Here is a 25,218-nt window from a genome sequence, read left to right as displayed (position 1 = left end):
TGTTGACCGGCTCACCCAACCTCACCTTGACAGCTTAGCGAGTTCGCTTACAGCAAAACAAAACACTTCCCCATGGATCCAGGACGGGACAAGCATGGCTTATGCGACACAAAGATTACACGGCTTCACATGAATGAAAACTTATTTGTTCAGCAGAGTCGTAGTATTTGACCATTATACCCTAGCCCAACCAATGTCATCCTACCAGATTGATTGATCAGTCACTCTTACTTCGCCAACCTCTGCTCCAAATCCTTCCCAACGCCACCTAAACACCCCTCAATACATTCCAACCCCCGGCAACTCCCTCGACGCTTCAATTCCCCATGATCATTCACTATCCCAAAAGTGGTAGCAACTCCGACGCATGATATGCACCACTCCTCAGCGAAGTCGTCAAAGCCAACAACTCAAACTCCCCTCAATAACGATATCTCCAGATCGACAATCCTGCGGCAAAAGGGCGGGTGTATATTTTGAATTGAAACCATCCCCATACTCAGAGTATCGGGCAGGTAAGCATTCCACGCCGAGGTCATGACTTTGAAGTACCCAGCTTCGTAATTAGTGCTGTCGATGAGCACTGGGACTTCGAGGAACCTCCCTATTGTAGAACGAAAGTCGTAGTGTGAGAACACGAGAATTTCGTCGATGGTGGACCAGAAAGTGGCCACTCTCCAGCGAAGTCATATTGTGCAATTGCTGAAGTGATCATTGATGTGGTTTTGTCTCTCATGTCTGGCATGTATGTGCTTAGATTGGTTGTATTGTCGCCACAGTCGAGGGCAGATGTCACATTTTCAGCCTTCTGCCGTGGCATCTTTGGTGTAGGCTCCAAGAGAGGCTGTTTCAGATTGAAGGGTTATCCCTGGGATGACGGGGTCGGATGTCAATGTACTGTTAGCTTGGATTCGCTCGATCAAGACCTTTCACACGAACAAAATCGAAGTGAGAAGGTAAAGGTCTCAAATTGAAAGAGATATTATGATACATATCATCCTCCTATAACAGTCATGCGAACAGACTTGCTTACAAAATACGACAATCATCTAAGTAACGTACAATAAAGCAGGAGTAGACTGGTATCATAACGCCATAAAATGCAGACAGATGTTCCACCCACCCAAATCCACCCTATCATGTAATACCGAATCGAAAGCATCCATATCGTATCGACGCAAAACCCAACGCCATCCCAGCATCATTACAATCGTCTAAGGTATCACGTACCAGGTATCATAAGTCCCATCAGTCAGTCGATCAGCTCGCTCACTCACTCACTCAAGCAGTCAAAAAGTATATCATAGAAACCCTCCCTCCGTACCAAAGGCCCCCACACTTCCTCTCCAACCACACCTTTTATCACGATTCTGCGTCGCCATGTCACCACCTCGCATACTCATACCCATATTATTGTTCAAATTTGAACGATCAAAGTCCTCAGGGCCGTACTCACTACTCCCGCGACGGCTACCGTCTCGACCGAAACCCGAGCTGTTATTTGTCTGCACGAGAAGAAGGCTGGAGGTACTGCTTAAGCGTTTAGCGAACTCCGTGAAGCTGAGACGTTTGACCGACGTGCTGCTCCGCCGCTTATCCTTTGCGTCTGTGCTCCCTGCGCGAAGAGTGCTGTTGTTGCTGTCTCTGTCTCTGAGGGTGGGGACCGCAGTGCTGGACATCGAGCGAGAGGGAAGTGCTAGAGAACTCGGTCGGCTGCCTTTTGGGCGGGGATTGGAAGGCGTTGTTCCTGTTCGAGGACGGAGACCGTTGGAGCCGGAGTTTCCGTAAAATGCAGACATGGCTTGGGGATTTAGGAATGGGACTGGAGGACTTCGTGGTGCAGGAGATAAAGGCCGATTACCTGTTGATATCGGAGTACGTCGACCAGAGATGTAATCGAGAGCTCGTTGTGCTGGTGTTGGGATCGATACCTCCTCATCTGACATTTCGATATCATCGTCGTTATCTGGCTCGCCGACCGATGAGTCCTCTGATTCCTCTTCCAGTCCCCAATTCTGTCTCTCCCTACTAGGCTGCTTAGCCGACGATTTGGCCTGTTTCCTTTCATCTACCTCTCGCATGAGGGCCTCGAAACGCGCAATACTACTGATCTTCTCATCGTCCTTGTCGGGAATTCGATCACTTCCTGGTATGCAGCGCATCTGAAACGCTCTATCGAGAATGGTCTCTCTAGGTCCTGGTGGTGTTGAAGCAATGACTGCAGCCGGCGTAACAGCAGATGCTATACTATTACTTCCCCGCGTATGTGAAGACAGTGCCGATGACCGCCCTTGCGCTGATGTCCAACCTTCAATGAATTGATTATCGTATCCAGAAGTCGAGGCAGGGGAAGGCAAGTCCGTTGGCAAAGTCGTAGCGTAGCCAAGGGGATGGGGCGATGCGAATCCTATATGTGGGGGCTGGGAACTTGCCCGGGAAGATAGATCGGACCGTCTTGACCGGAGACTGGGAGAGGGCGAGATCATGGCTGAAGGTCTTTCTCGCGGAGGAGGTGCGTGTGGATAACTACTCTGGCTCGAGGCCCGATTGCCCAATTCTGGTCTATTGGCAGAGGTGGAAGGCCTCCTAGAATTCCCAAACGGATTGGTGAACGCATTGAAGACTGGACTTAACGGGCTCATCACCCCATCCTCCTCGTCCTCATCTGTAGTCAGAAGTGGCTTTACTGCAGCCTGCCAATCGTATATGCTATACTTCTCCTCTGGTATCGTGCGAAACAGTAGGAAGTTCACCCAAGGGTCCTTCGACGAAAGTCCTCCTGTCCTGCTCGACCTTCGCTTTCGCTGCTTCTCGGAAATTGAATCCGGTTTCATTTCGAACATCATTGTCGGTAACGACGGACTCTGTTTCCGGTGCTGAAGAGCTCGTATGTCGCATGACTTGAAGGCCGATACTGGATGCTGTGCAATGAATTCCCAATCGCCCTGCCAACGTTAGACGTCGATCTCTCCCGGCGCATCTTGTCCGCCCATACCTTTGCTTTGTAGATTGTAATATATAATTTCCTCCCAGCAGGCTCCGGCTGCGACACATCGACTAGGCTCGGCTTTGACGAAGTGGCCTTCAATCCCTTACGTCCAGCACTTCCCCGTCCCGAGCCATCGGATTGCGGTAAGAGATCGTTCTGCGTCTTCAACATGGACCCAGTACCGAGGACGACATATCGAGTCTACGAATATAGTCAGACCAAAATTCCCAGCACGGAACATGCCAACTCTGCAAACAGACCTTCCATAGAGCCCTCCCGATGATGGTCCCGCGCTCTGGCGGAACCAACATCAACCCTTCCATCACAATCATGTTGCCGCCGTTTGCGCGCACCCAGTCCAACTCCTTAATCTGCCGGTAATGCTCTAGATCGGGTGGATAGAGCCAGACAGAAACAGCACAGAATCGAAGGAGTGACTGATTAAAACATAGTAACCGAAGAGCGAACAGTATGTCCTCGACCTCAGGTACGAGGAATCCTTTCCGTAGCAGTGGACGAGCGACGGTACGAATGTTGTGAGGAGAGAGAGTAAGTAGGAGACGAGGAAGAAAGTAGCGTTCGGCGTGGTTCGTTTGTCGCAAGCCGGAAGAGGATTGGTTTGCGGGTATGTGCCTTGCTAGCCAGTGTGATAAACTAACAGCTCCCCACTAACTTCCTAGACTGCATTAGAAGTCTCTACGCCAAACGGTGGATTCCTGGTCGTGACCCTTGTTTTGTGCTCCTCCTTCTGTGTCGTGCCCTTGCCCCCTGTGCCCATCCCGGTCCCGGTCCTGGTCCTGGTCCTGGAGCCTGGTCCTTGCCGCCGCTGTCGTCTCGTTTTGCTCCTGGCGACGGCCGCGGGTGAACCGAAAACGTACTGCAGCAGGCGATATATAAACAGAATTTTGCGGCTCGTAAGAGTTCGAAAAGCCTCGACTAGAGTGGAGAACACTGGGAACAATCTATATCAATTCTGGTGGCAGCTTTGCAGGCCAAAATATACTCGGTATCTCAATACCGGAATCTGTCCGCTGTTGGTGGTGATGGAGCTAGAGTAGAGGCGTGGATTGAAGCCGCGGGGTGTGTGGTGCACCGAACTCTGGGGGGCCACGATGAAAGTCTGGAGACGAAGAAAATGAGGCGGGATGAAGGTGCTACACTGTCACAGCAAGCAAGATGAAGCCAGAGATCCGTACCAAAGAATCATAACGGGACGGAGAACGTGGGACGAAGTCTCGGATACAGTGGAATTGGAGGCAGTGTTCTTCACAGGACCAGAGCGTGGATACGTAAGGTATCAATCTCAACTCTGGGTCCGGTAATCGATTGGGAAGAGGGGGAGGAGAGTTACATATATGTATGGATGCTGTACTAATGCAGCATGCAGATGCAGGTGGCAGCAGGTAATTCATGCACAATTTTGTATTTCTTAATTTATCTCCCATGGGATGGGCGATGAGGTAGATCATAGTTCGTAGTTTCATAGTTTCATAGCCCTTTTCATTTCCTAGTTCACGAATGAAAGTGCTGTGACGTTTGCAGCGATAGGTAGGTGTCTATTTATTTATTTATTCTCAGGAGGCGATGAAGAGTCTGTTTACTTGCCTTGCTCCTTGCTTCCCTCCCCCGCCTTTCCCCCCTCCTCCTTTTAACAACCAGCGTCTATCCAAGCAAAAGTTCCAAAATCAAATCGGGTTGATTTCTTTTTCCTTTGTTGCCGTCTTTCTTGCAGCTACTCGTCTCCCTTCCCCTCTTCCCCTCGTCCCGTTCTCACCCTCGTCCAGCTCATCCGCTTGCTCCGATCCAACGGGAGGTCTGGAAATGATTATGACCCCTCGTAGTTTACCCTATCATTGCTTCTCCATATCGTCCCCGGCCCAGCACTTCTCCACCCTCCCCTTTTTCTGATACTTATCCACTAAAGTGTCCACGAGGCTCACCGTCACGCAATTCAGGTTTCTGCCCTGCATTAGTGTGTTGAAGGCGCAAACTCTCACGACAGTGACAGACCGAACCGACCAGCCCGCCATGCGATGCCATGCCCAAATCGATCTGGTATCAGTCGGCCACGGGAGATCTAGATCTCGTCTTTCCAGGCTCTCAAGAGCCTTTCTTTTAGGCTCATCCACCAATCGATCTCGTGCCCTCCACTCTGGCCGAATTCCGTATGAAGTTACACCAAACTTCCACTGCGGATTTAGCCAAACCAAACCTCCCTATCTACATCCCACCACCACACATCCGCTCGACTCAGGTCATGACGACTTCGCACGTGGATGTACAGATAACACTATGCATTGCATCACTTCACGTCACATTCCATCCATATAATCTACATCGTACGCGGAACTAAGTGCAGGTACGGTAAAATACTCCCTGGAATTTATCCAGGTACGCGGGAATGAAAACACGCTCTCTCAATTGCCGGCTCTCCGTCAACCGAAAGCGTGCGCGCCACAAAATGAATAGTCAGGGGCTGAACATTTCCATCCAAGCCCGCACCGCATGGCTGACCGACTCAAACGAGACGGTGTGACTTTAAAACGAGGGAAGCCCACACGGAACTTTTTGACTAGTTGTTAAAGCTTCACTGAAATGAGTTGACATGACTTTTCCGTCTTGGTCTCGGCTCGGCCCTGCACTCTCGTTTCCTTTGCCCAGATAGGGAAAAGTTGAGGGTGGAGCACAGAGATAGATGGATGCCATGTCATGGTGGTCTGGCATGCGGCCCGCAAGGGAAGAAAACTGCTTAGCGAGATGAATAGATTAAATAGTAAGATCCAAAAAGAGAGTTAAGTTTGATAAACCCTCCCTTTACACGTGTGCGAGAAGGTTACCTAAGGCCGATTGAATATCGATCATTGTAAGTCTAAATCAAGTCTATTTTCGGTTGTCGGGGTCATCAAATGCAACCCTCAAGAACTTTGTCCCCAAGAACTTTCAATATAAGGATCAGAATAACCCACGACTCATCTGACGGACCGTCCATCCAGCTATCATGTTCGCCCCACGCCTCCCACGCCGAACCACAAGATTCTTCCTATGGTTGAGATAACTCGGATAAGTCATGAAGCAGCCTCTAATCTCTAATTTTTAATATCAGGAGTCCGGGCACTTCTTCCCATCATGATCCATGTCTGCACATAGACTTTGCAGAACACCCCTTGAACTACCTTTAAGTAGGTATCGACTAGACGAGGAATGCAACAGACAGGCTGTTAGGCGGAGAAAAAGGTGGCTGATTAAGACATGCGGTTATTCTACTACAAATTCTCAAAATAAAGCGCAACAAAAGATGTAATGAGATATTCCTAAGATATAGAAACAATCATCGGCTATTTCTAAAGCTTACCTAAAGACTGTTTCTATTTTGTAGAGTTATAGATCAAAGCACAGTGTATTCAGTCAATTAGTTTTGATGTTCTCAGGGTGCCTCACTCGGCTATAATCTCCGCCCAACAGACAGGCTACCAATGATCTATAAAACGGACATATGCATTATGCATGCAAAGCTAACCCTGCATAATATTAAAACGCAAACAGCAGCGAAGCAGCGCAGTAAAAATAAAAGTAAACTAATAGCTTAATATCCACTCTTAATCCTACTCTGAACTCCACTCTCAAATCTGTCCTATTAAACAACACCCATACTACATTTTATTCTAAGGTAGGTTCAGTTACTAACTTGTAGGTCTCGTTTATTAATTAGAACTTCTTGAAGCTTTTTTCTCCCTTCTCCTCTTACTCTCGCCTTCCCCTTTTACTTTCCTATCTTATTAGCCCCCTTGTAGAACTATTTGTTAAACGTAAGTAGACTATTACTAATAGAACTAATGCCTCGCCTTGCCTTAGTTACTATTAATATCTTGAAACAGAGCTTATAACTAAGTAATATATATAGATATATATTAAAACCTAAGTTCTTAATTTACTTACTTTATATTAATGTATTTCTAACTAATTCAATTCTAGTGTTAATCCTATGATAAAAGAGGCGTTCTATGTAAAAAGATATCAGGACTAATCCTTCCTCTCGCCACGCAAACGATAGCAATAAGAGGCGTCTTATTATCCAGAAGCTGGTAACGGTACAGTGTGTTAGAAATTATATGGCAGAAGCTCTAGAAGGCCAATGATTCGCCGCCGAATGGGGAGACTTGCAGAAGCCACTCAGCCTGGGGTCAATGCATAGTGCCATGCTATCACCTTGCAACACGCAGCCTTGTGAGAGACTGTGGGAGCTGAGCCTCGAAGTCTACCCAGTGACGTGTCATACAAGCTACGAGGCACAAGAACAGTTTGGTCTTTGATGCGCAGACCTGAGATCACCGCACATCAGACATACCTATTCCGACAACCTTGGTGTTAGAGGGCTTCCAATATCGAATCACAATGACTATATTGATATCGCCTGAGTCCACGGCCAATGGAACTCTAGCGAAAAGAGACGACTCGGAAGTATTTAGGAGCAAAGGTGAGCAAGGCGAGCTATTCCATGCCAACACCGGGTATGATGGGCAGGCTTTGCATCCAGGTAGCGATGATCGGTACCACTCGTTCGCTTCTCAGCGTGGAGCATGCAACGCAAAATGGTACACTGACACCTGTGCATACTTTTGGGCTCTATCAATTGCCATAGAACAAGCTCGGCATGATGTCTGGATCATGGGGTGGTGGCTCTCACCAGAAGTGTACTTGCGGAGACCCCCAGCAAAGAACCTACTGTATCGCCTTGACCGTATGCTTAAAGCAGTGGCTGATAGAGGAGTGAAAGTGAAAATCATCATAAACAACGTGAGTCCCGGTGCTATCTAAGGAAGGATTTTCGTCAACTTATTCCTTGCAGGATTCCGAAGACGGCTTGACAAGTAATTTGCCAATCCTTTCTTGGGCGTCAACTTGTTCTGACTGCTGCACATGATTTCAGATGTCTCTTTACAAACAAAACTTGCTCTTGAAGCTCTGCATGAAAACATTGTGGTAGTCCGACATCTGTATCGTGTGAGTAGCCAATGTTTCTGCTCAACCCCAAGAAAATGGAGAGGACACAGGAGTGTAATATTTACTCATCTGGGAGTCCTTAGCCAGAAGATTTGTCAGAAACTCTGAAGGAAAGCGGCGTCAGCTCCTCGTGTATACCAAATACATATTGGTGCAACCACGAAAAGCTTTGTATCGTTGATGGAAGGAGGGCTTTCATGGGAGGTGTTGACATATGCTTTGGTCGCTGGGACACAAATGCCTATCCGAACGCGTCAGAACTCAATTCTATGTTACTGAAGCGTTCTGACTGTATCAAAGCGATGCTCACCGAAACAATTCCGAGGATCTCTTGTATCCTGGTCAGGTAAGCCTGGAAATCTTTTGGAGAAAATATACCTAACCACTGCGAACAAGGACTTCATGAATGCTCGAGCATTTAACTTTACAGCACCAGATCACCCGAAAGAAACCAGGCTCAATCGGAACACCGACTACAGAATGGGATGGACTGATCCAGCAGTATGCCTTGAGGGTCCTGTTGTTCAAGATCTGGTTGCCCATTTCAGCCAGCGGTGGAACTTTGAACGAGAGCGGAGCGGCGAGGCAGGTCTGCAAGCTAGGCTCTGTAGGCCGCCGGCCTGGGACCGGGATCGAAATGAAAAAATAGCTACTGCCCATGCTTCGATGGGTTATCATGACGACCAGGAAATCACCCAATCTGTGATGTCAAGTGCGAACCACACAGCTGGGAAAGCATCAGCGTGGGGTCAAAAAGAAGAAGGAACTCAAGCTGCCATCTCTGTGCAGATTGTCCGCAGCATCTGTAAATGGAACCATGGAACAACAACTGAGGTATGGTCTGAACAAGCTCATAGAAGGACATAGGGTATTGCTTACTTTGAAAGCATTCAATTCTCGATGCTTACCTCGATATCATCGAAAAAAGTCAACATTTCCTGTATTTTGAGCAGCAATACTTCATCACTGCGACAACAGAGGAGCAGTATCCCGTACGAAACAAGATTGGAAAAGCCATTGTGGACAGGATCCTCCGAGCCGCGAGAGCGAAACAGAGGTTCAAGGTCATTATCGTGATGCCTGCTGTTCCAGCATTCGCAGGGGACATCCAATATGACTCCAGTCCTGGAACTCTAGCGATAATGGGTTTCCAGTTCAAATCCATCTCAAAGGGCGGAAGTAGTATATTAGAGAAAATCAGAGAAGCTGGCTTTGTTCCCGAGGAATACATCTCATTCTTCAATCTTCGTAGCTACGATCGGATCAACCCTGGCACCTCCCCAGATGTCCCCAAAATATCTGGTAATGTCAATGGTAATGCCTTCTGTGGAAACTTTGAGAGATCAGTTGCTAACAGCCGTACTGGTTCTGGTGAGGATCCAACTGCTACATCTTTGCACCCAGAATCCGACGCCGCACAACACCAGCAGACCCAAAGCGCTCTGACACCCTCATACGACAGTATCAGCTCCGCCTACTTGCTTGACGGACCTGCTTTTAGCTCTATCACCCTAAAGAATGGAAATGTTGACGAAATTGAGACTTACGTTTCTGAAGAAGTATACGTTCATAGCAAGCTTCTGATTGCTGACGACCGAATAGTGATCATCGGCTCTGCAAACCTTGGAGATCGCTCAATGATTGGGGACCGTGATTCCGAACTCGCAGTAGTCATTGAGGATTCCATCATGATAGACAGTCAGATGAACGGAGAGCCTTTCAAGGCTGCCCGTTTTGCTGCGAGCATGAGGAGAAATCTGTTTCGGAAACACCTTGGTCTAGTACATCCACAAGATCCTACGAAGCCAGATGACAATTCTCTTCCGATCGATAAATGCGAGAACATGTATGACTGGGGTTCCGATCCAGATATTCTCGTCACAGATCCACTCTCCAACGATTTCGAAAATCTGTGGTCCCGGACAGCCCGCATCAACACAGAGATATTTGAGAAGGTCTTTAGACCAGTACCGAGCAATGCAGTAAGAGATTGGGAGCAGTATCACGAATACTACGGAAGGTACTTCGATGTGGAGAAAGGGAGCAAAAGAAAACCAATGCTTCGATACGGTCACGTCTTCAAAGAAAACTTTCCAGATGGCGTTCAAGATCTCGAAAATGAGCTTGATAAAGTGAGAGGTACACTTGTGGAGATGCCTTTGGGCTTTCTCGCTGAGGTTAAAGACCTAGAGAGAGAAGGATTCGGCGATCAGCCTTTCCAGGCTGAGTTGTATACATGAACAACGACGATGTCTCTAGACTACTTAAGGTCGCGGATGACAGCGGGAACTGCCTGCTAGGTTTTTTCAGTCCAATGACAAATTTCTCACGGCCATCAATAAACAAATATATCCTCCAATTCGTCTACCGACTCAGTGCAAAACTGTGTCAAGCAGAAATTAATGGGTGTGCTTGCTCTGCCTGGCCTTAAATAAATTTATTTATGCAGAAGCCCAAAAGGCATTATGAGACTAGGACGGCATGCATATTCTTTCGGGCGTAAGCGCCTTGCTGCCTACGTGTAGCCCAACCCCGTTACGCAAGGCTGTTTTTCAGCTGTACTTGACACCTTACAATGCTTGCACTTTTTCAGCAAAGCAGTGGTGTTTCACACCAAGCCACTTATCACCAAAAACTACCCAATGCCACACCCGGTCTGGCAGCATGGCTTGCTGCTCAGCCTTACTCCCGAAATATATAATTATGCTCCGTGGTCCACTTTTCTTTGCTCTTTGCAGTGCTTTTGCTATCCTCTTAGAGTGTGAAGTATTTGATTAAATTCGGCGTGATGAATGATCGTTTCAAGGCTCAAAATACTGGCGCTGCATGGACTCAAGTCGAAGAACTTGATTTTGATCAACTGTTTAGTGCGTCCGATCGTTTGACTTGTCTCGAGCTTTGGAATTTCGAGGTGAGTGACTTTTTAAGAAGAGAAAGCTTCCGATACAAGATCTTTGATACTTCCACAGGATCCGAGCAAAAACCTTGCCAACTATGGCCCAATGATCGGTAAGGGGGAAGAGGTTCTGTCCAGACTTGTAAATACTCCACATCGGCATTTTGAGAGATTTCTAATACTTCAAAAGGGCAGTGAAGAGTACAAACAGTGTACCGAACGCCTTGTCATATTGTCCGTGACCTCCACGAGATACCAAATTTTTGCTAACCAAAGAAAGCTTCTCCGAAGGAACCACAGAGTGCTCTGATCGGGACCCGTATACCTTGAGGCGCATCAATCCCCCTTTCCGCGTTCAAAAGTCAACATTCAAGTCGATCGGTGATGCTTTTTCGCTACCAATGAGGTTCCATTTGGAGATGTATTCTGACGGTGCGACTATGTTCATGGACATGGGAGGGCTACTTTGCGAAGCTGACAACGAAATTCAAAGTAAGCATATCGCTAATTCAAGACTGTAACTTCCTGACACTGGCTGATATTCATCCGAACAGCTTTCGCGTTGCAAAACAGCTTCACCACAACGAGCCAATATAGCGCCAGCTTCAGCTACAACGTTGCCACGCGAACCACTGGTGCATTTATCCACGGCCTGTGCGAATTCGAAATACAAGCACTCGTCAATAAACTCGTGTCTCGACGAAACAACATCGCGTTCCCCATGATGCTACCTCTCCACCTCCTAGCCTTCCGTGCTGACTCGGCACGAGGTAAAGTAGGAGACAGCCACCGCGAGATCATTGAAATCGAGCACCAAACCGGCATTCGCACGAAATGGCACCCTGGAAAGCCATGCTGTGGAGATTCGCGAGGAAACACCTCCGAGAAGCGGCGCTACGACGATGTGGATTTTGATAAGGTGACCGCGGATCTGACAAGCTTTACGTCGAAGCTCGCTTATGTGGAATATGTCTGTGAAGTGCATCTGCCAATGCTGGATAGCTTCGATGCTATCAATAAGCGTATACTACAGACATATGCTGAGAATGGAAGACGGAGACTGGAGGAAGCGGAGCATCGACTTCGGACGGAGAGTGGCTTGCTGCGGAGCTCGTTGCAAGCTACTTATTCGAGGGCAAAGTATTTATCTAAGCGAGGACAAGTTCAAGTGCAGACGGTAAGCTTCCTGATACAAAAGCCTCAAGGCAAATGACCTAATTCCGGTGTAGATCTATAGTTTGATAGCACAAAAAGATAATGCACTGAGCACGAAGGACAATGCTGCACTGAAAACCATCTCGGAGGACCAGAAGCGCATCACTTTGATAGCTGCAAGAGACAGTGCTGCCATGAGGGTGATATCCGTTATCACGACAGTCTTCATTCCAGCGACGTTCTCAGCAGTGGGTTCACCGTATATTACGCTCTGCTGCTTCTGTTGCTAACATGCTCGCAGACATTCTTCAGCACCACATTCTTCAATTTTCAAAAAGGAAATGAAGGGATTGTATCTCCTTGGGTGTGGCTGTATTTTGTTGTTACAATCGTTCTCTCTGTCTTGATCATCGCTTGGTGGTATGTCTCTTCTAGGCGCAGATGGTATGAGATTGAGAGTGAAGTTGGCGGGCTTGTCGCCAAGATGGAAATGAAGGATGCACGAGACTCGGGGAAGGATTCAGATCAAATTGGTGTACGGCACGTCGAATTTGCCTTGAAATAAAGTCAAAAAGAAACTGCCGATTTTGATTGGAGGTGAGATAGACTGAGCAGAGTTTGCACCAGGTCGGCAAGAGTGGAGATCGGGTCCAGTGCTCCAAAGTCAACATTCGGTTCCACTAGCCTTTAAATTAGCGAATAATGGGAGCAGTAAGCAAGGCAAACCCACGACTCGGAGATGTGTTGTAGTGACGACAACTACAGATCGGATTTCATTCTACGTCTTAAACAGACGCGATGCAATCAGATCATTCAGTACACAATGAAACCTCTTCCGGAAGATCCGCGAGTTCGATTATGGTACAGGTCTGCACTGACCTTGACTGGTTGAGATTAATCCTCCGGCTTAATCGACTCTAACGAAGTAGAATCTAAAATCTATTATAACAGCGGCCCAATGGTCATCGGTACAGCCAGCTCGCGAGCCCAGAAATCGACTTCAGACCTCACAGAGTGCTGCGGAACGAATCTCCAACTGAACTCGTCGCACGCTCGCTACGTCCGCACTAGACTAATCCTGGAAGCTTAAAAGATCCCGTTTGTTTCCGATATTAGTACATGTCAAGTTGAGGAGTGAAAGGTTGTTTGCAGGAAGGTTTTTAGGCGAGACGTGTTCGAAGCTGAGGAGGATCAACACCACCCCCTCGCTTATCGCAGCCTTGATCAGTTGTCAATACACATCGAATCGAACGGCTACTCGAGGCCACACACCCTTCTAAGATCTGTCAAAAGTTGTGTAATTCGATAGTAGCTTTACAAAAAATGCTGACAAGCGAAGAAAATACGAGAGAGAAGTATAAGATTATACCTACCGGCTATCTTGAGTAAACAGAAGCACTGTTGTGGCTGCGATCACAGATAATCCGACAACTGCTACCGACTCTTTCCTCATCCCAACTCATAGCACCCGTCATACTTACACTTATATATTTACACAATGAGCCCCCTCTGACGTCCATCCGTGTGGCTCCATTCCGCCAGCACGTGAGACCCCTTTCCCACCCTCAGCTGACACCTACCACGCGAAGCGAATCAGAGACACCATCAATCCACATCCACATCCTAAGCCACACTCCCCATGACTACCTAGCCAACCTTATCGCATTTGCTTTTCCTATGAACCTACCATCCTGCAACTTATCAAGTTGTAGTGCTGACTCCGATAGCGTGATACTTAGATCTAGGTCCTGCTGACATCACTAACCGGTTCAGTTCAACGACAAAGCTGGTGTAGTGTAGGAACTGGTTTACCGCTTCACGAGTGCACGAATGAGCAGGCGAGTGTTGGACATCCATGAATTCGGGGTTGACTGTATCAACTCTGCCTAGGTGTGAAATAGTGCACGTTATGAAATCCGTTGAGGAGGCGCCGGAGGCGCGAGTCGAAGAAGTACAAAATCATGGTTAGAATACCATGTTAAAGCTGATGAGGTGACCTGTTGAGCGAAACTTAGTGTTCTCACTGCTGCAGATGAGTTTGTTAAGTCGAGAGTGAAGCAAAGTGTGGTAAGGGGCAGGAGGCGAAAGGCACATGGGAGCGGGAGAGTGAGTGAGACAGAGCAAAGACCTTCGTCAGATGCTGATGTTCGAGGACCGATTTCCTGTATGGGATGCGAATGATGGTGTGCGGCACGGCGCGGCGTGATCAGACAGACAGATGGCTTTGTCTATAACAAGGAGGGCCTGCTTTTTCTCTTTCTTGTAGAGAAATGCTTTGTGATATTCTAGCAAGACACCAGCTTTGTTGACTTGGCATAAAAACTGTTCTGAGTATAACCTCTTCATTCGAACCAAACATTGTGCGGCATCTCGCTGGGAAACCCACGTACATAGACACTCCATGGCTATCTTAATACCGGATCAACCCGGAATTCTCGATCCTCTCTCTGCCCCTTCAAAACCACCACCCTCCTCTAAACCACATGAACCCCCCCTTTCTCACTCACAACGACAGCCATATCTCCCATCCGACTGCACAATCTGTCACTCCCTTTTCCATACACCTCGTTCCGACGGCACCATCGAAACCCCCTCTCTCATCCCCTGCGGCCACATCTTCGGATCTATTTGCATAAACCGCTGGCTTGAATCCTCCGAACACAAGAACTGTCCAAATTGTCGCCGTGAGATGCGGTATCATGGATGTGGGCACTCTGTTATACCGAAGTCTTTGCCTAAACCATTCCCACGCGCGTCAGAGGTAGAGGGGGATGGCGATGGTCATGCGGATGTTGCTATGGAAAGCGACAGTGATTTGAGATTGAGAGCTGTGAAGGCCGAGGATATGCCACCCCTATGTCTGCTCTGTAGAGAAGGTAGGGAGATGGAAGAGGTGGTTAGGAGGGCGGAGAGGAGGCTTGTGGCAGAGGAGAGAGCATTGGAAGGGCTGAGGGTGTTGCCGGGGTTGTTTGGAGGGTTGTATAAAGGGTCTGGGAGTACGAGTGGACCGGGGAATCTTGGGCAGAGGAGCGAAGAAGCAAGAGAGACGTGGAGGAGGGATATGGAGGTTTTGAGAGAGGGGTTGATGAAAAGGATGGAGGGGAAAGAGGAGTGGTGAGATGGAGGTTTTCTGAGTGTGCCAGAAATGAGGGCGTTGGGGTTTATTGTTGACTTTGACCGGTATAACTTGGGCATTGGAGTTGGGACCAGTTTCTTGGATATGGCGTCTGGTGTAGGCGGATGCTCAGGAAAGCAAGTACAATAGGAACTGAAAATTGGAGACTGGTATTCTCGCTGGGGTATTCTGAATCGCTTGGTCTAATGTGGCCACTTCCTTGAGCCGATCTTGCGTCTGATGCTTGGTGCCGGCGTCTTCAATTGGGAATGCCCTGATGTAACATCTCTCCACCTCATTCTTATATCGTCTTGGCGCCTCGGACAGATGTTGCTTATCTTGCTTCATCTTGACGATGTCCTACCCTGCCTCTCGTCATCTTCCTCATCGCTATCGTCTTTGAACCCTTCTTCTAAATCCCGACTCAATCGTCTGCCATCGTCATCCCTCCCTCTCCGGGCATCCAGGGATAAGGCTTCCCTTCGATTCTCGTCCACCTCATATAATTCTTCCCCATCCTCCTCATCGAAATCACTGCCAGAACCATCCTGTGCACTGACTGCGTATTGGTCCCTGTTGAATTGTGACCTCCAAGCGGACGGTAACACCCATCTCGCGATCGCATCTAGTATTCTCCGCCGTATCGAGGAAGTCTGTGTGGATATCGTGTCTAATGGAAGATACTGGCTATACCTCCCTTTGTACCGTTTCCATATTGGGACCACAATGTAGGATATCACCAAATAGAGGAACAGAGATATAATGGCTGGAATTACCAGGGTCTGTGAACTGTCAGATGTGCTTACGAAGGATACGCAGATAGTCTATCTAACCTTTACAACCGAAAAGAAGCCCATATTGACCGTATCCTCGTCGCCTGCTAGCATAGAACTTGGCGCGGGATGGGGAATATAGACGTCGTCGCCAGCTCTTTTGGAAATGCCCAAGGCTCGTGGCTGCCACGCGGCGTTCATCCAGGTCTGATCAGGCTAGGACCTTCGCAATGGTTGTCTTCGCAGTTGATGGGAAATATTTTAGAGAGGAATCACTCAAAGAGGCGCGGAGTCGCAATAATCATGGAATGGCCGAAATGGCCGAAAGGATGTGACTTCTATTTCTCAGCTAGGAATCGGCGTCGAGGAGCAAGGCAAATGAGTGCATTTGCGCGCGCGGTTGGTTGCACTTGGGCAGGTATAAGTATTGGTGCTTTCGTTGGTTGGATGGTTGGGTTGGATGGTTGATGGTTGGTTCGGTGGTCGGCGACGGAGGCGATTCTCCCCATCCCATCCCATCGCATTCGAGTCCTTTATCCATGCTATTTCTGGGCATACTCGGGTTCGCTTCAGGGGTCTCAACGCTGCAGTGCAGTGCAGTGCAGTGCAGTGGGCGGCGGGTGCGGGTGCTGGGCTAGTCCGTTCGGAGCTTTCCAATGGGGAGGACGGCGGCCAGCAAGGCTAACTTAGAACTTAGAGGGATGGACAGCCTCGAATCGAATGAATAGGGGTTTGACGACAAGCAACACCACAGCACATCACGTCTGGAGCCATCTTTACGACTCTCTCAACAAAACACTCGCTCTTCTTGTTTGCCTGTCTGCAATTCTGTCTTGCCTGCCAGGAAACATTCTTTGCCCCTCCTTTGTCTTTCTCTCTCACCAGTCACGGCTTCTGTCACATTCCGTCGTTTCTTGTGTGCACGGTCTTAGTCCGTGTTTGATGCCACTGCAGCCCTGGGGATTTGTTTCAGCCCCCCTTTAACGAATCAAACATTGTCCAGCGTCAGGGAAGGCCTCCTGCAGTTGTCGATAGATAACAGGAGATCTTTTGATTTTATTTTGTAATAAGCTTTTGCTTTAGACAGTTGCGCGCAGACAGACTGGTATCTTGACACTCACTCGAGCGGTGGCTGTTGTTGAAGTACCGAATATTGGGTAAGAACGGCCTCTTATCAAGAAAGAACCACCTCCCCAGCTCCCAGCTCACCTGCCCACCTCTGATTCTCTGCACGTCGCAGACTTTCAAGAACCTCATGCTGATCGATCTCTCCATGCAGCATCTCCCTGACGACACCGCCAGTCCTATCACCGCCTCTCGGAAGATCCGACGACCCTCCTGCTCACGTAGAGGAGGCATAATGCAAAGCACCAGGACGTGAGACATTGGACAACTCTACATACATCACTTTGTCCGCGGCCAGGCAAAGGCGCATCGCTGCTGGACGATCCAAGGCAGGCCAGACCGGCAAGGACTAGGGCCCCGTAGCTTTTTGCATAGCAGCGAGGCAACTGATCGAAACATACCATCGAATGGTTCCCGCTAACATGTCTGCCGCCGACAGCAAATCCCGCCAATCTTCTGGCGGCAAGTCATTCTTCTCTAGAAGTAGCAAGAAGGACAGGAGAAATGCCAGCGACGAGGGCAAATTGGGCGCAGATCTGGATAAAACAAGCACCGCAGGATCCAGATCATCACGGCACGCCAGAGGCTCCTCTGTTGCATCTTTAGAAAGGCCCAGTTCGCCCGGTGCGGATTTGGGAGGTCTGAATATGATGGCAGGAGTCATAACGTCTATTCCTTATGACAGCGTAATGGCAGATGGGAAATCCCCCATACCCGTGGATTACCTGCCTCGACCCGACCAGATGCCAATTCGAAGAGAACCTCTGCCGCATCACCTCAACAAGCCGGGCTCCGACTATCACCAATACCCATCCTTTGATCCTGCTACCCTTCCCAATGGCAGCTCACACCCTTCTGGGCCACGGCCACCTCCAGGAGTTGGAAACATTACCATGGCATCTACAGGGGATCGGAGAACCCAATTACAACAGTGGGGACCGGGGAGGGCGAGCAATGCGAGTACTTTGAACGGGCACAACTCACGATACGACTCCTACTCAACAGCACAAACTTCGGCCTACGGGAGGAATTCTTTTGACCATTCTAGCGCTGACTCTAGTACTGACCGCTCCAGCGTCTTCTCCTCTGGAAGCTCGTCCAGGACAGCTATGCCAGCTTCTCAGTCTACCAGCTCCTTCAACAGCAACCTGTCGCCCTCCCATGCATCGAGCCGCGAAACCCACCGCCTCACGAAATTCCCATCGCATTATTTGTCTGGGTCTCCATCCGGTTCATTCGGGGGAGAGGGCTTCAATCTCAACAAGCCAACTGATGACAGGGTGATAGAGGAGCAGTTTTTGGCTTTGATGCAAAAGCGAGGATGGCACAATCTACCAGATCAAGCAAGGCGACAGATGATGGCATATCCTGCGGCAAAGAAATGGACATTGGTGCACCAGGATCGACTTACGGAATTGCAAGGCGAACAGAAACGGCGGACGAATATCAGGAATACAGGGCAGTATGGACGAGAAATGGAAATGCTTGCCAATGCGGAGGAGGAGGGTACGCCAGAGTGGTTTGTACGGAAAGTTATGGACAACAGCATCTCCGCGAAACAGTTACAAAGTTTAGCTGTAAGCTTGCGAACGCAACCAATTGGATGGGTCAAGACCTTCGTGGAGTGTCAAGGACAGGTTGCTCTGACGAATGTATTGGGGAAAATCAACAGACGGCAAGCCCAAGGACCTGCGCCAGCCGATGGATCAACGAGCGACAGGGACCTGGACCGCGAGTATGATATCGTCAAGTGTTTGAAGGCTCTTATGAACAACAAATTCGGCGCCGACGATGCATTATCTCACCAACAAGTTATTGTGGCTTTGGCAACATCTCTTATTTCACCCCGGTTAACGACAAGGAAACTGGTCAGCGAAGTGTTGACCTTCTTATGTCACTGGGCTGATGGTCAGGGCCATCTCAAAGTCATTCAGGCTATGGACTATGTCAAGAATCAGCAAGGAGAAAATGGCCGGTTCGATGCATGGATGCGGGTGGTCGAGGTCACAGTCGATGGGCGAGGAAAGATGGGCAGTTTGGTAGGAGCCAGTGAAGAAGTCCGAAGTGGTGGGATTGGAATGGAGAACCTCTTGATGGAATACGCAGTTGCAACACTCTTCCTCATCAACATGGTTGTGGATGCGCCTGAGAGGGATTTACAGCTTCGTGTCCATATCCGGGCACAATTTACAGCATGCGGTATCAAGCGAATTTTGACCAAAATGGAGGGTTTCCAATACGATGTTATAGACAAGCAGATTGAACGATTCCGGACAAACGAGGCCATTGATTATGAAGATCTTCTGGAACGTGAAAATAGCAGCATCAAAGATAGCATTGAAGGAGAAGTCAAAGATCTTAGCGACCCGACTCAAATCGTCGATGCTATCATGCAAAAAGTTCAGGGGAGCAGGACCCAAGATTACTTTGTTTCTGCTCTACAACATCTGCTACTTATCCGGGACAACGATGGAGAAGAGCGGTTACGGATGTTCCAGTTGGTGGACTCTATGCTCAGTTATGTTGCTATGGACAGGAGGTTACCTGATATGGATCTTAAACAGAGTCTCAATTTCACTGTTCAGAGTTTGCTTGACAAGCTTCATACGGACTCGGAGGCTCGGCAAGCTCTTGATGAAGCCCTAGAGTCTCGCCAAATAGCCGATTCGGCCATGGCAGAGCGGGATGAAATGAAATCCCAAATCGAGCTTGGAGCCGATGGAATGGTTGCAAAATTACAGAAACAGCTGGACGAACAAGCCCAGGTTATCGAAATCCAGAGGCGGCAAGCGGACGCGCTGAAGAGCGATTTGGAGAGTATACAGGCACTTCGTGCTAAGGAAGCCCAGAGGAATGAGCTTGAAACCAGAGAACTGTATCTCATGCTGCGTGATGCCCAAGATATTGCTGCATCGAATGCTGCTAAGGGTACTGCTGGAACTGCATTGGGAGAGACCGATCCTTCCCAAATGAAAGGCATACTCGACCGCGAAAAGCTCATGGACCGACTTGAGATGCAAATTGAGCGTCAAAAGACCCAATACAAACTCGAGGGTCGGGTATGGGGTGACGCTGCAGGTCCATCCGATCGCTTACGAGCACTTCGTGAGGAGATGGATGGTGATAGCCGATCTGGTGGTGGTGCAACTCCACCTAGAGATTTCACCAACAGCATGCTCGGAAGCGTATCTCGCCAAACCAGAATACCTCGGAAACCTGTCAACTCCCAAGATATCCTATTCGAGGATGATGATGGTGATGACGAGGAGGGTATTGTCTTTGAGAAACCTCGTGTGGTGGAAATGAGACGACCCAAGCAAGCACCTGGTTATCTGGCGGAGATGAACTCGAAGGTCAAGCGTTACGATGCTAGTGATGACGAGGATGGTGATGGAGTCACCACAGGACCTTCGCATCCTAGTCTCGAATCCGACCCGCCAAGAACACCGAATGATGAGACAGCACTGAAGGTCGAAGGGTTCAATGGACCTCCGCCTCCTCCGCCCCCTCCAATGCCTGGACAAACTCCTGGCTTTGCAGGACCTCCCCCCCCGCCACCGCCTCCCCCACCGCCTCCTGGATCTCTTGGTGGACCACCACCACCTCCGCCTCCTCCTCCAATGCCAAACGGAATGATGCCACCACCACCTCCTCCGATGCCTGGAAAGAAGTCTGGTGGTTACTTGAATCAACCATCGTACAACGCTGCTCCTACGCTGGGTATGCCAGTTGCCAGACCGAAGAAGAAGCTCAAGGCACTTCATTGGGAGAAGGTTGATACTCCTATGACAACCCATTGGGCAGCACATGCACCAACCGCAGCCGAAAAGGAAGAGAAATATGCCGAACTTTCAAGAAAGGGTGTTCTGGATGAGGTAGAAAAGCTTTTCTTGGCCAAGGAGATCAAACAACTCGGCAAGGGCGCTGGCAAAAAGACGGACAAGAAGCAGATCATATCTAGTGATCTGATGAGGACGTTCCGTAAGTGTTGGATTTCAACGGTCTGGGTGCAACACTAATTATTTTCAGAAATCTCGCTTGCTAAATTTTCCAATTATTCCGTGGAGAAGATCGTTCAAATGGTTATTCACTGTGACAAAGAGGTTTTGGACAATGCTGTTGTCATGGATTTCTTGCAAAAAGAGGACATGTGCAATGTACCTGAAAACACTGCCAAATTAATGGCGCCATACAGCAAAGACTGGACTGGACCCGATGCCAACAAGGATAGCCGCGAGATGGACCCTACCGAGCTAACTAGAGAAGATCAGATTTACCTTCAAACAGCTTATGAGCTTCACCATTACTGGAAGTCAAGAATGCGTGCTCTGGCTCTCACCCGAACTTTCGAGGCGGAATACGACGAGGTTTCGGACAAACTAAAGCAAGTTGTTGCCGTCTCAGAGTCACTACGAGATTCAGTATCTTTGATGAACGTCCTTGGTCTTATTCTTGATATCGGCAACTACATGAACGATTCAAACAAGCAAGCCAGCGGATTCAAGCTGAGCTCTCTTGCACGACTCGGCATGGTGAAGGATGACAAGAACGAGTCTACTTTTGCTGATCTTGTGGAGCGTATCGTTCGGACTCAGTACCCAGAGTGGGAAGGCTTTACCGACGATATTGGGGGAGTAGTCACGTCACAGAAATTAAATGTTGAGCAACTTCAACTAGACGCGAAGCGCTACATTGACAACATCAAGAACGTCCAAATGTCCCTAGACTCTGGTAACTTGAGCGACCCAAAGAAATTCCACCCTCAGGATCGAGTCAGCCAAATCGTACAGCGGTCGATGAAGGATGCAAGACGGAAGGCTGAGCAGATGCAACTCTACCTGGAGGACATGATCCGAACGTACGACGACATCATGGTCTTCTACGGCGAGGATCCTGCTGATGAGAATGCACGACGTGATTTCTTCTCTAAACTTGCTATCTTTGTTACGGAGTGGAAGAAGTCAAGAGAAAAGAACATTGTTCTTGAAGCCACTCGCAAACGTAACGAAGCATCTATGAAGCGCAAACATGCTCAGCTCAAAGTCACTGGATCATCAGATGGAAGCGCACCGCCATCGCCTGTCTCCACTGGAGCCATGGACTCGCTGCTGGAGAAGTTACGCGCTGCAGCTCCGCAAGCTCGGGATCAAAGGGATAGAAGGAGAAGAGCTCGCCTGCAGAACAGGTACCAAGTACGTGTTGCTTCTGGACAGAAGATACCCGATCCAGACGAGATTCCGGAGATGGAGGATGCACTGAAGAGTCCTGAATCTATCAGTACTGAAGGTCTCATGAGCCCTGAGTTGACCGCTCCTAAAGAAGGCTCCGAGGATGATATTGCTGAACGAGCCGCCCTGCTCCTGCAAGGAATGAGAGGAACCGACGGTGCAAATGATGCAGAGGAGACCGAGCGAAGAGACAGTATGAGGAGAGCGCGTCGACGCGACAACGCCGAGGAAGAAAGAAAAGCTCGACGACGACGCCGAGAAAAGGCCTCCAGTGTGTCTGAACCCCTGGATGGAGACACAGTGCTGGAAGAGGAGCCAGATACGCCACAAACAGCAGAAGCACCAGCTTCTGAAGACGGCGATAAAGAGAAGGTGCCGACGCCCACCACGGTGGTGAGCCCTCCAAGCCCCGACGGCTCTAAAACAAAACCTATAGAATTGGAGGAGTGAGTAAGAAATGATGCAGTACGGGATTTGACATATATGACTTTTTAATGTCTAGTTTGTGCCTCTCTCTCGACAAAAGGGGAGAGGAGATGAGGAAGCAAGTCTCTTCCTCACTTGTTTGATACAATTTTCGTTCTCCCGGGGAGCTTGCGCATACATATATGGTACGCAATGCTCGGCTTTTGTATCTAGGTTCGGCTTGAGGCTGGTTTATAGGTTTTTGGGCTTTGTTGAGGAGACGAGAGAGGGAATTCGAAGGCAGAGGGAAGTGTTGGCAGTTGATTGTAGTATATGGCCTGGTTGTGGTTGCTTGCTCCAGAAAGAACTTCGAGAAGATCGGAGATGTATAATGATGATGCAGGAAGCAAGAAGATTTTGCGATAGGATGGTGATAGCATGGGGAGGAATATCAAACTGGAGGAGTGTACTTCATACCGTTCCGTTCCGTTTCTCTGCATAGCGTGCGGCGAGGGCTTTGACTGGTTGATTGATTGATTGTTGGTTGATTGATTATTAGTGAGTGAGGGAAGTGTATACCTCGCGTGCAACCGAATGAGATGTCGTTGCAACTTGTTAATGTTGACTTCCCTGTTAATACTGTGATGATGTGACGTCGGATAGCTCGATGTATTGTTACAGGTCTTTGGGAAATACTCCTCGATTATTGCTTCGGATTTTGTGTTGCTGGGCCAAATGAAGAGGAGAAGTTCTGACGTTACGTTGATTTCTGTATCTGGATTTGCATTTTGTGCTCTCTCACCTTGATGATGTTGCCATTTCACATTACGGATGCATGATTTGATATGAATTGACCTCATATTCGTCTAAGCGTGTTGTTCCTGTTGCTGTTGATGTTGTTGACTATGTTTACCTTAAGCGAGTGTTGATGGTAAGACGCTCAACGTGTCATGTGATTCCAGACATGGCGAACTTTTCATACCGTGGATGTGTATTATTAAAAAATGGGTAGTTTGTCCAGAATAAAATGTCGGCTTTTAAGATTGTTAGGGAGAGTTTATGGGCTCACTTTAGCATTTTGCGTTTTGTTGAAAGCTTGATGATTCGGGTACCGGACTAGACTGATCATGACAGGAAAGAGAGAGCGTATTCACCTGTCAATGGAGGAGCGTCAAACAAGCTAAGATAGAAATGGATGAGATAAGAAGCTCCTCGCTTTCTCGTGACTTCTATCTTCTTACAAGTACAACTACACAACAACGACACCTCAAGGCATCGCACTTTGGCTTGCGAGATCGATCAACGGTAGCTCTGAGATCCTGCTGCGTTAAGGAAGAGAGTAATTAGATCTCGGTATGTTATTAAGTTACTCATGGTACCTCCATGGGGTGTGAGAAGGTGAGCAAAAGGTTGAATTGTCGATTAACTGTGGTGTTAGGTCTCAGACACATTGTGAGGTGATCTCAAGTGCACTATTCTTTGCTAACTGTTTACTGCTAGGTAGCCTCAAGATTTTTCGACCCATATACACTGACAGCATGGCTATCTTAAATGATGGCAACGACACGTACGAGGTCCGTATCAAGAGATACCCAGATGGCACGTACTTCGACGAGCATATCAAAGTCGAAGAGCGGGAGAAGCTAGGCGCAAGAAAATGTACTCGTTACCTCGTTGGTGAAGCAGACATGCGCTACACAATTGAGTTTACGCTGCATAAAGGCTTTGACTTTGGTACATATGATCGCGCACAGGCACAGTTGTATTTTCCCGGCATAACGAGCTCCATCTGTCACTTGGATGTCTTCAAGCCTCTGGGTCTCGAGGGCCTGACCTCTGAAGATATTACGAAGAAACTTGAATATGCAGATGTTATTATTGGTGGACGTAAAATGCTGGGCACCCGGTTCGCATTTCGTGGCCTTGCCGCCGGTGAGTTTTGAGATATCAGGAAATAGTCACAGAAAGGTGCTGATTTTCACCATAGATGAAAACCTCAAAAGCTCGACTGATATCACAGGTATTGACCCGCAGAATTTGGGCTTTTTCGAAGTCATTCTCCACAAGTTAAGATGGGAGCAGAGACCTTTGTCTTCCTTGAAGCATGGTAAGAAGGTTGCAAAAGCAAAACGGGCGCAATTGAAGGCTGCTATACCAGCTACAATCAAGGAGTCAAAGAAGCCCTGGGATGCCAAGAAGGTCGATGAAGCCAGTTTCTCTAAAGATGGATTGACATGTGCTGTTGGGTATGTATGACTTCATATCACTCTGTCCTTGGATTGCTGACAATATAGTTTCGTCGGCGGCAAACCAGAGATGAGCCGAAATCAGCAGTGCTTAAACCACCATGGACTTCCTCAGTCACCAGGCCCAGCTGAAATAGAGATACCTCTGACCGAAAGTGTGGCAATTACTGGCCCATTTATGGGCTTTTACTTTCGTTATCGAAGCGCAGGTAAGAGTACCATGACCGCTCTTAGGAGAACAAGCCTTCTAACTTTCTGTCTATAGTTCATTGAGCGGACCGGCAT

At 48.5% G+C, this 25,218-nt stretch overlaps 7 protein-coding genes across 7 annotated transcripts; 5 read left to right on the top strand and 2 right to left on the bottom strand.

The window, feature by feature from the left end:
• Nucleotides 1-109: 109 nt before the first annotated feature.
• On the bottom strand, nucleotides 110-4,540 carry ONS95_012988 (uncharacterized protein). Its single transcript, XM_058506613.1, has 3 exons — nucleotides 3,250-4,540; nucleotides 2,996-3,190; nucleotides 110-2,945 (listed from the first exon to the last, which is right to left on the bottom strand). Exons 1-3 carry the CDS (start codon nucleotides 3,319-3,321, stop codon nucleotides 1,302-1,304), a joined length of 1,911 nt encoding a protein of 636 aa, XP_058357343.1. The 5' UTR covers nucleotides 3,322-4,540; the 3' UTR covers nucleotides 110-1,301.
• Nucleotides 4,541-6,854: 2,314 nt separating this feature from the next.
• On the top strand, nucleotides 6,855-10,324 carry ONS95_012987 (uncharacterized protein). The gene is made up of 6 exons (XM_058506612.1): nucleotides 6,855-6,908; nucleotides 6,962-7,783; nucleotides 7,836-8,243; nucleotides 8,291-8,336; nucleotides 8,387-8,824; nucleotides 8,878-10,324. Exons 3-6 carry the CDS (start codon nucleotides 8,188-8,190, stop codon nucleotides 10,228-10,230), a joined length of 1,893 nt encoding a protein of 630 aa, XP_058357342.1. The 5' UTR covers nucleotides 6,855-6,908; nucleotides 6,962-7,783; nucleotides 7,836-8,187; the 3' UTR covers nucleotides 10,231-10,324.
• A 312-nt stretch (nucleotides 10,325-10,636) lies between these two features.
• ONS95_012986 (uncharacterized protein) lies at nucleotides 10,637-12,606 on the top strand (the record flags this gene model as incomplete). The annotated part of the gene is made up of 6 exons (XM_058506611.1): nucleotides 10,637-10,901; nucleotides 10,960-11,120; nucleotides 11,167-11,378; nucleotides 11,441-12,063; nucleotides 12,116-12,289; nucleotides 12,343-12,606. Exons 1-6 carry the CDS (start codon nucleotides 10,779-10,781, stop codon nucleotides 12,604-12,606), a joined length of 1,557 nt encoding a protein of 518 aa, XP_058357341.1. The 5' UTR covers nucleotides 10,637-10,778.
• Nucleotides 12,607-14,442: 1,836 nt separating this feature from the next.
• Nucleotides 14,443-15,159, top strand: ONS95_012985 (uncharacterized protein; the record flags this gene model as incomplete). Its single annotated transcript, XM_058506610.1, has 1 exon — nucleotides 14,443-15,159. One exon carries the CDS (start codon nucleotides 14,443-14,445, stop codon nucleotides 15,157-15,159), a length of 717 nt encoding a protein of 238 aa, XP_058357340.1.
• Nucleotides 15,160-15,500: 341 nt separating this feature from the next.
• ONS95_012984 (uncharacterized protein) lies at nucleotides 15,501-16,130 on the bottom strand (the record flags this gene model as incomplete). Its single annotated transcript, XM_058506609.1, has 2 exons — nucleotides 15,501-15,938; nucleotides 15,990-16,130. 2 exons carry the CDS (start codon nucleotides 16,128-16,130, stop codon nucleotides 15,501-15,503), a joined length of 579 nt encoding a protein of 192 aa, XP_058357339.1.
• A 1,331-nt stretch (nucleotides 16,131-17,461) lies between these two features.
• ONS95_012983 (uncharacterized protein) lies at nucleotides 17,462-22,732 on the top strand (the record flags this gene model as incomplete). The annotated part of the gene is made up of 2 exons (XM_058506608.1): nucleotides 17,462-21,035; nucleotides 21,084-22,732. The coding sequence occupies 2 exons, from the start codon at nucleotides 17,462-17,464 to the stop codon at nucleotides 22,730-22,732; spliced, it is 5,223 nt and encodes a 1,740-aa protein (XP_058357338.1).
• Nucleotides 22,733-24,163: 1,431 nt separating this feature from the next.
• ONS95_012982 (uncharacterized protein) lies at nucleotides 24,164-25,206 on the top strand (the record flags this gene model as incomplete). Its single annotated transcript, XM_058506607.1, has 4 exons — nucleotides 24,164-24,619; nucleotides 24,675-24,933; nucleotides 24,982-25,142; nucleotides 25,199-25,206. Exons 1-4 carry the CDS (start codon nucleotides 24,226-24,228, stop codon nucleotides 25,204-25,206), a joined length of 822 nt encoding a protein of 273 aa, XP_058357337.1. The 5' UTR covers nucleotides 24,164-24,225.
• Nucleotides 25,207-25,218: the final 12 nt, after the last annotated feature.

The sequence above is a fragment of the Cadophora gregata genome (genome assembly GCF_030347475.1).
Source record: "Cadophora gregata isolate MNR1 chromosome Unknown scaffold_7, whole genome shotgun sequence".
Classification (NCBI taxonomy): domain Eukaryota; kingdom Fungi; phylum Ascomycota; class Leotiomycetes; order Helotiales; family Ploettnerulaceae; genus Cadophora; species Cadophora gregata.
The sequence above is the reverse complement of the archived record's forward strand: the minus strand, read 5'-3'. Positions and strand labels throughout refer to the sequence as shown.

Excerpts from the sequence above, each read along its gene's own strand:
- ONS95_012988 (XM_058506613.1), bottom strand. The coding sequence starts at position 3,321 with ATGATTGTGATGGAAGGGTTGATGTTGGTTCCGCCAGAGCGCGGGACC. Across the intron at positions 3,191-3,249 it reads TCGGGAGGGCTCTATGGAAG|ACTCGATATGTCGTCCTCGG; the intron begins GTCTGTTTGCAG and ends CTATATTCGTAG. Across the intron at positions 2,946-2,995 it reads TTACAATCTACAAAGCAAAG|GGCGATTGGGAATTCATTGC; the intron begins GTATGGGCGGAC and ends TAACGTTGGCAG.
- ONS95_012987 (XM_058506612.1), top strand. The coding sequence starts at position 8,188 with ATGGGAGGTGTTGACATATGCTTTGGTCGCTGGGACACAAATGCCTAT. Across the intron at positions 8,244-8,290 it reads ACAAATGCCTATCCGAACGC|CGATGCTCACCGAAACAATT; the intron begins GTCAGAACTCAA and ends ACTGTATCAAAG. Across the intron at positions 8,337-8,386 it reads ATCTCTTGTATCCTGGTCAG|GACTTCATGAATGCTCGAGC; the intron begins GTAAGCCTGGAA and ends ACTGCGAACAAG.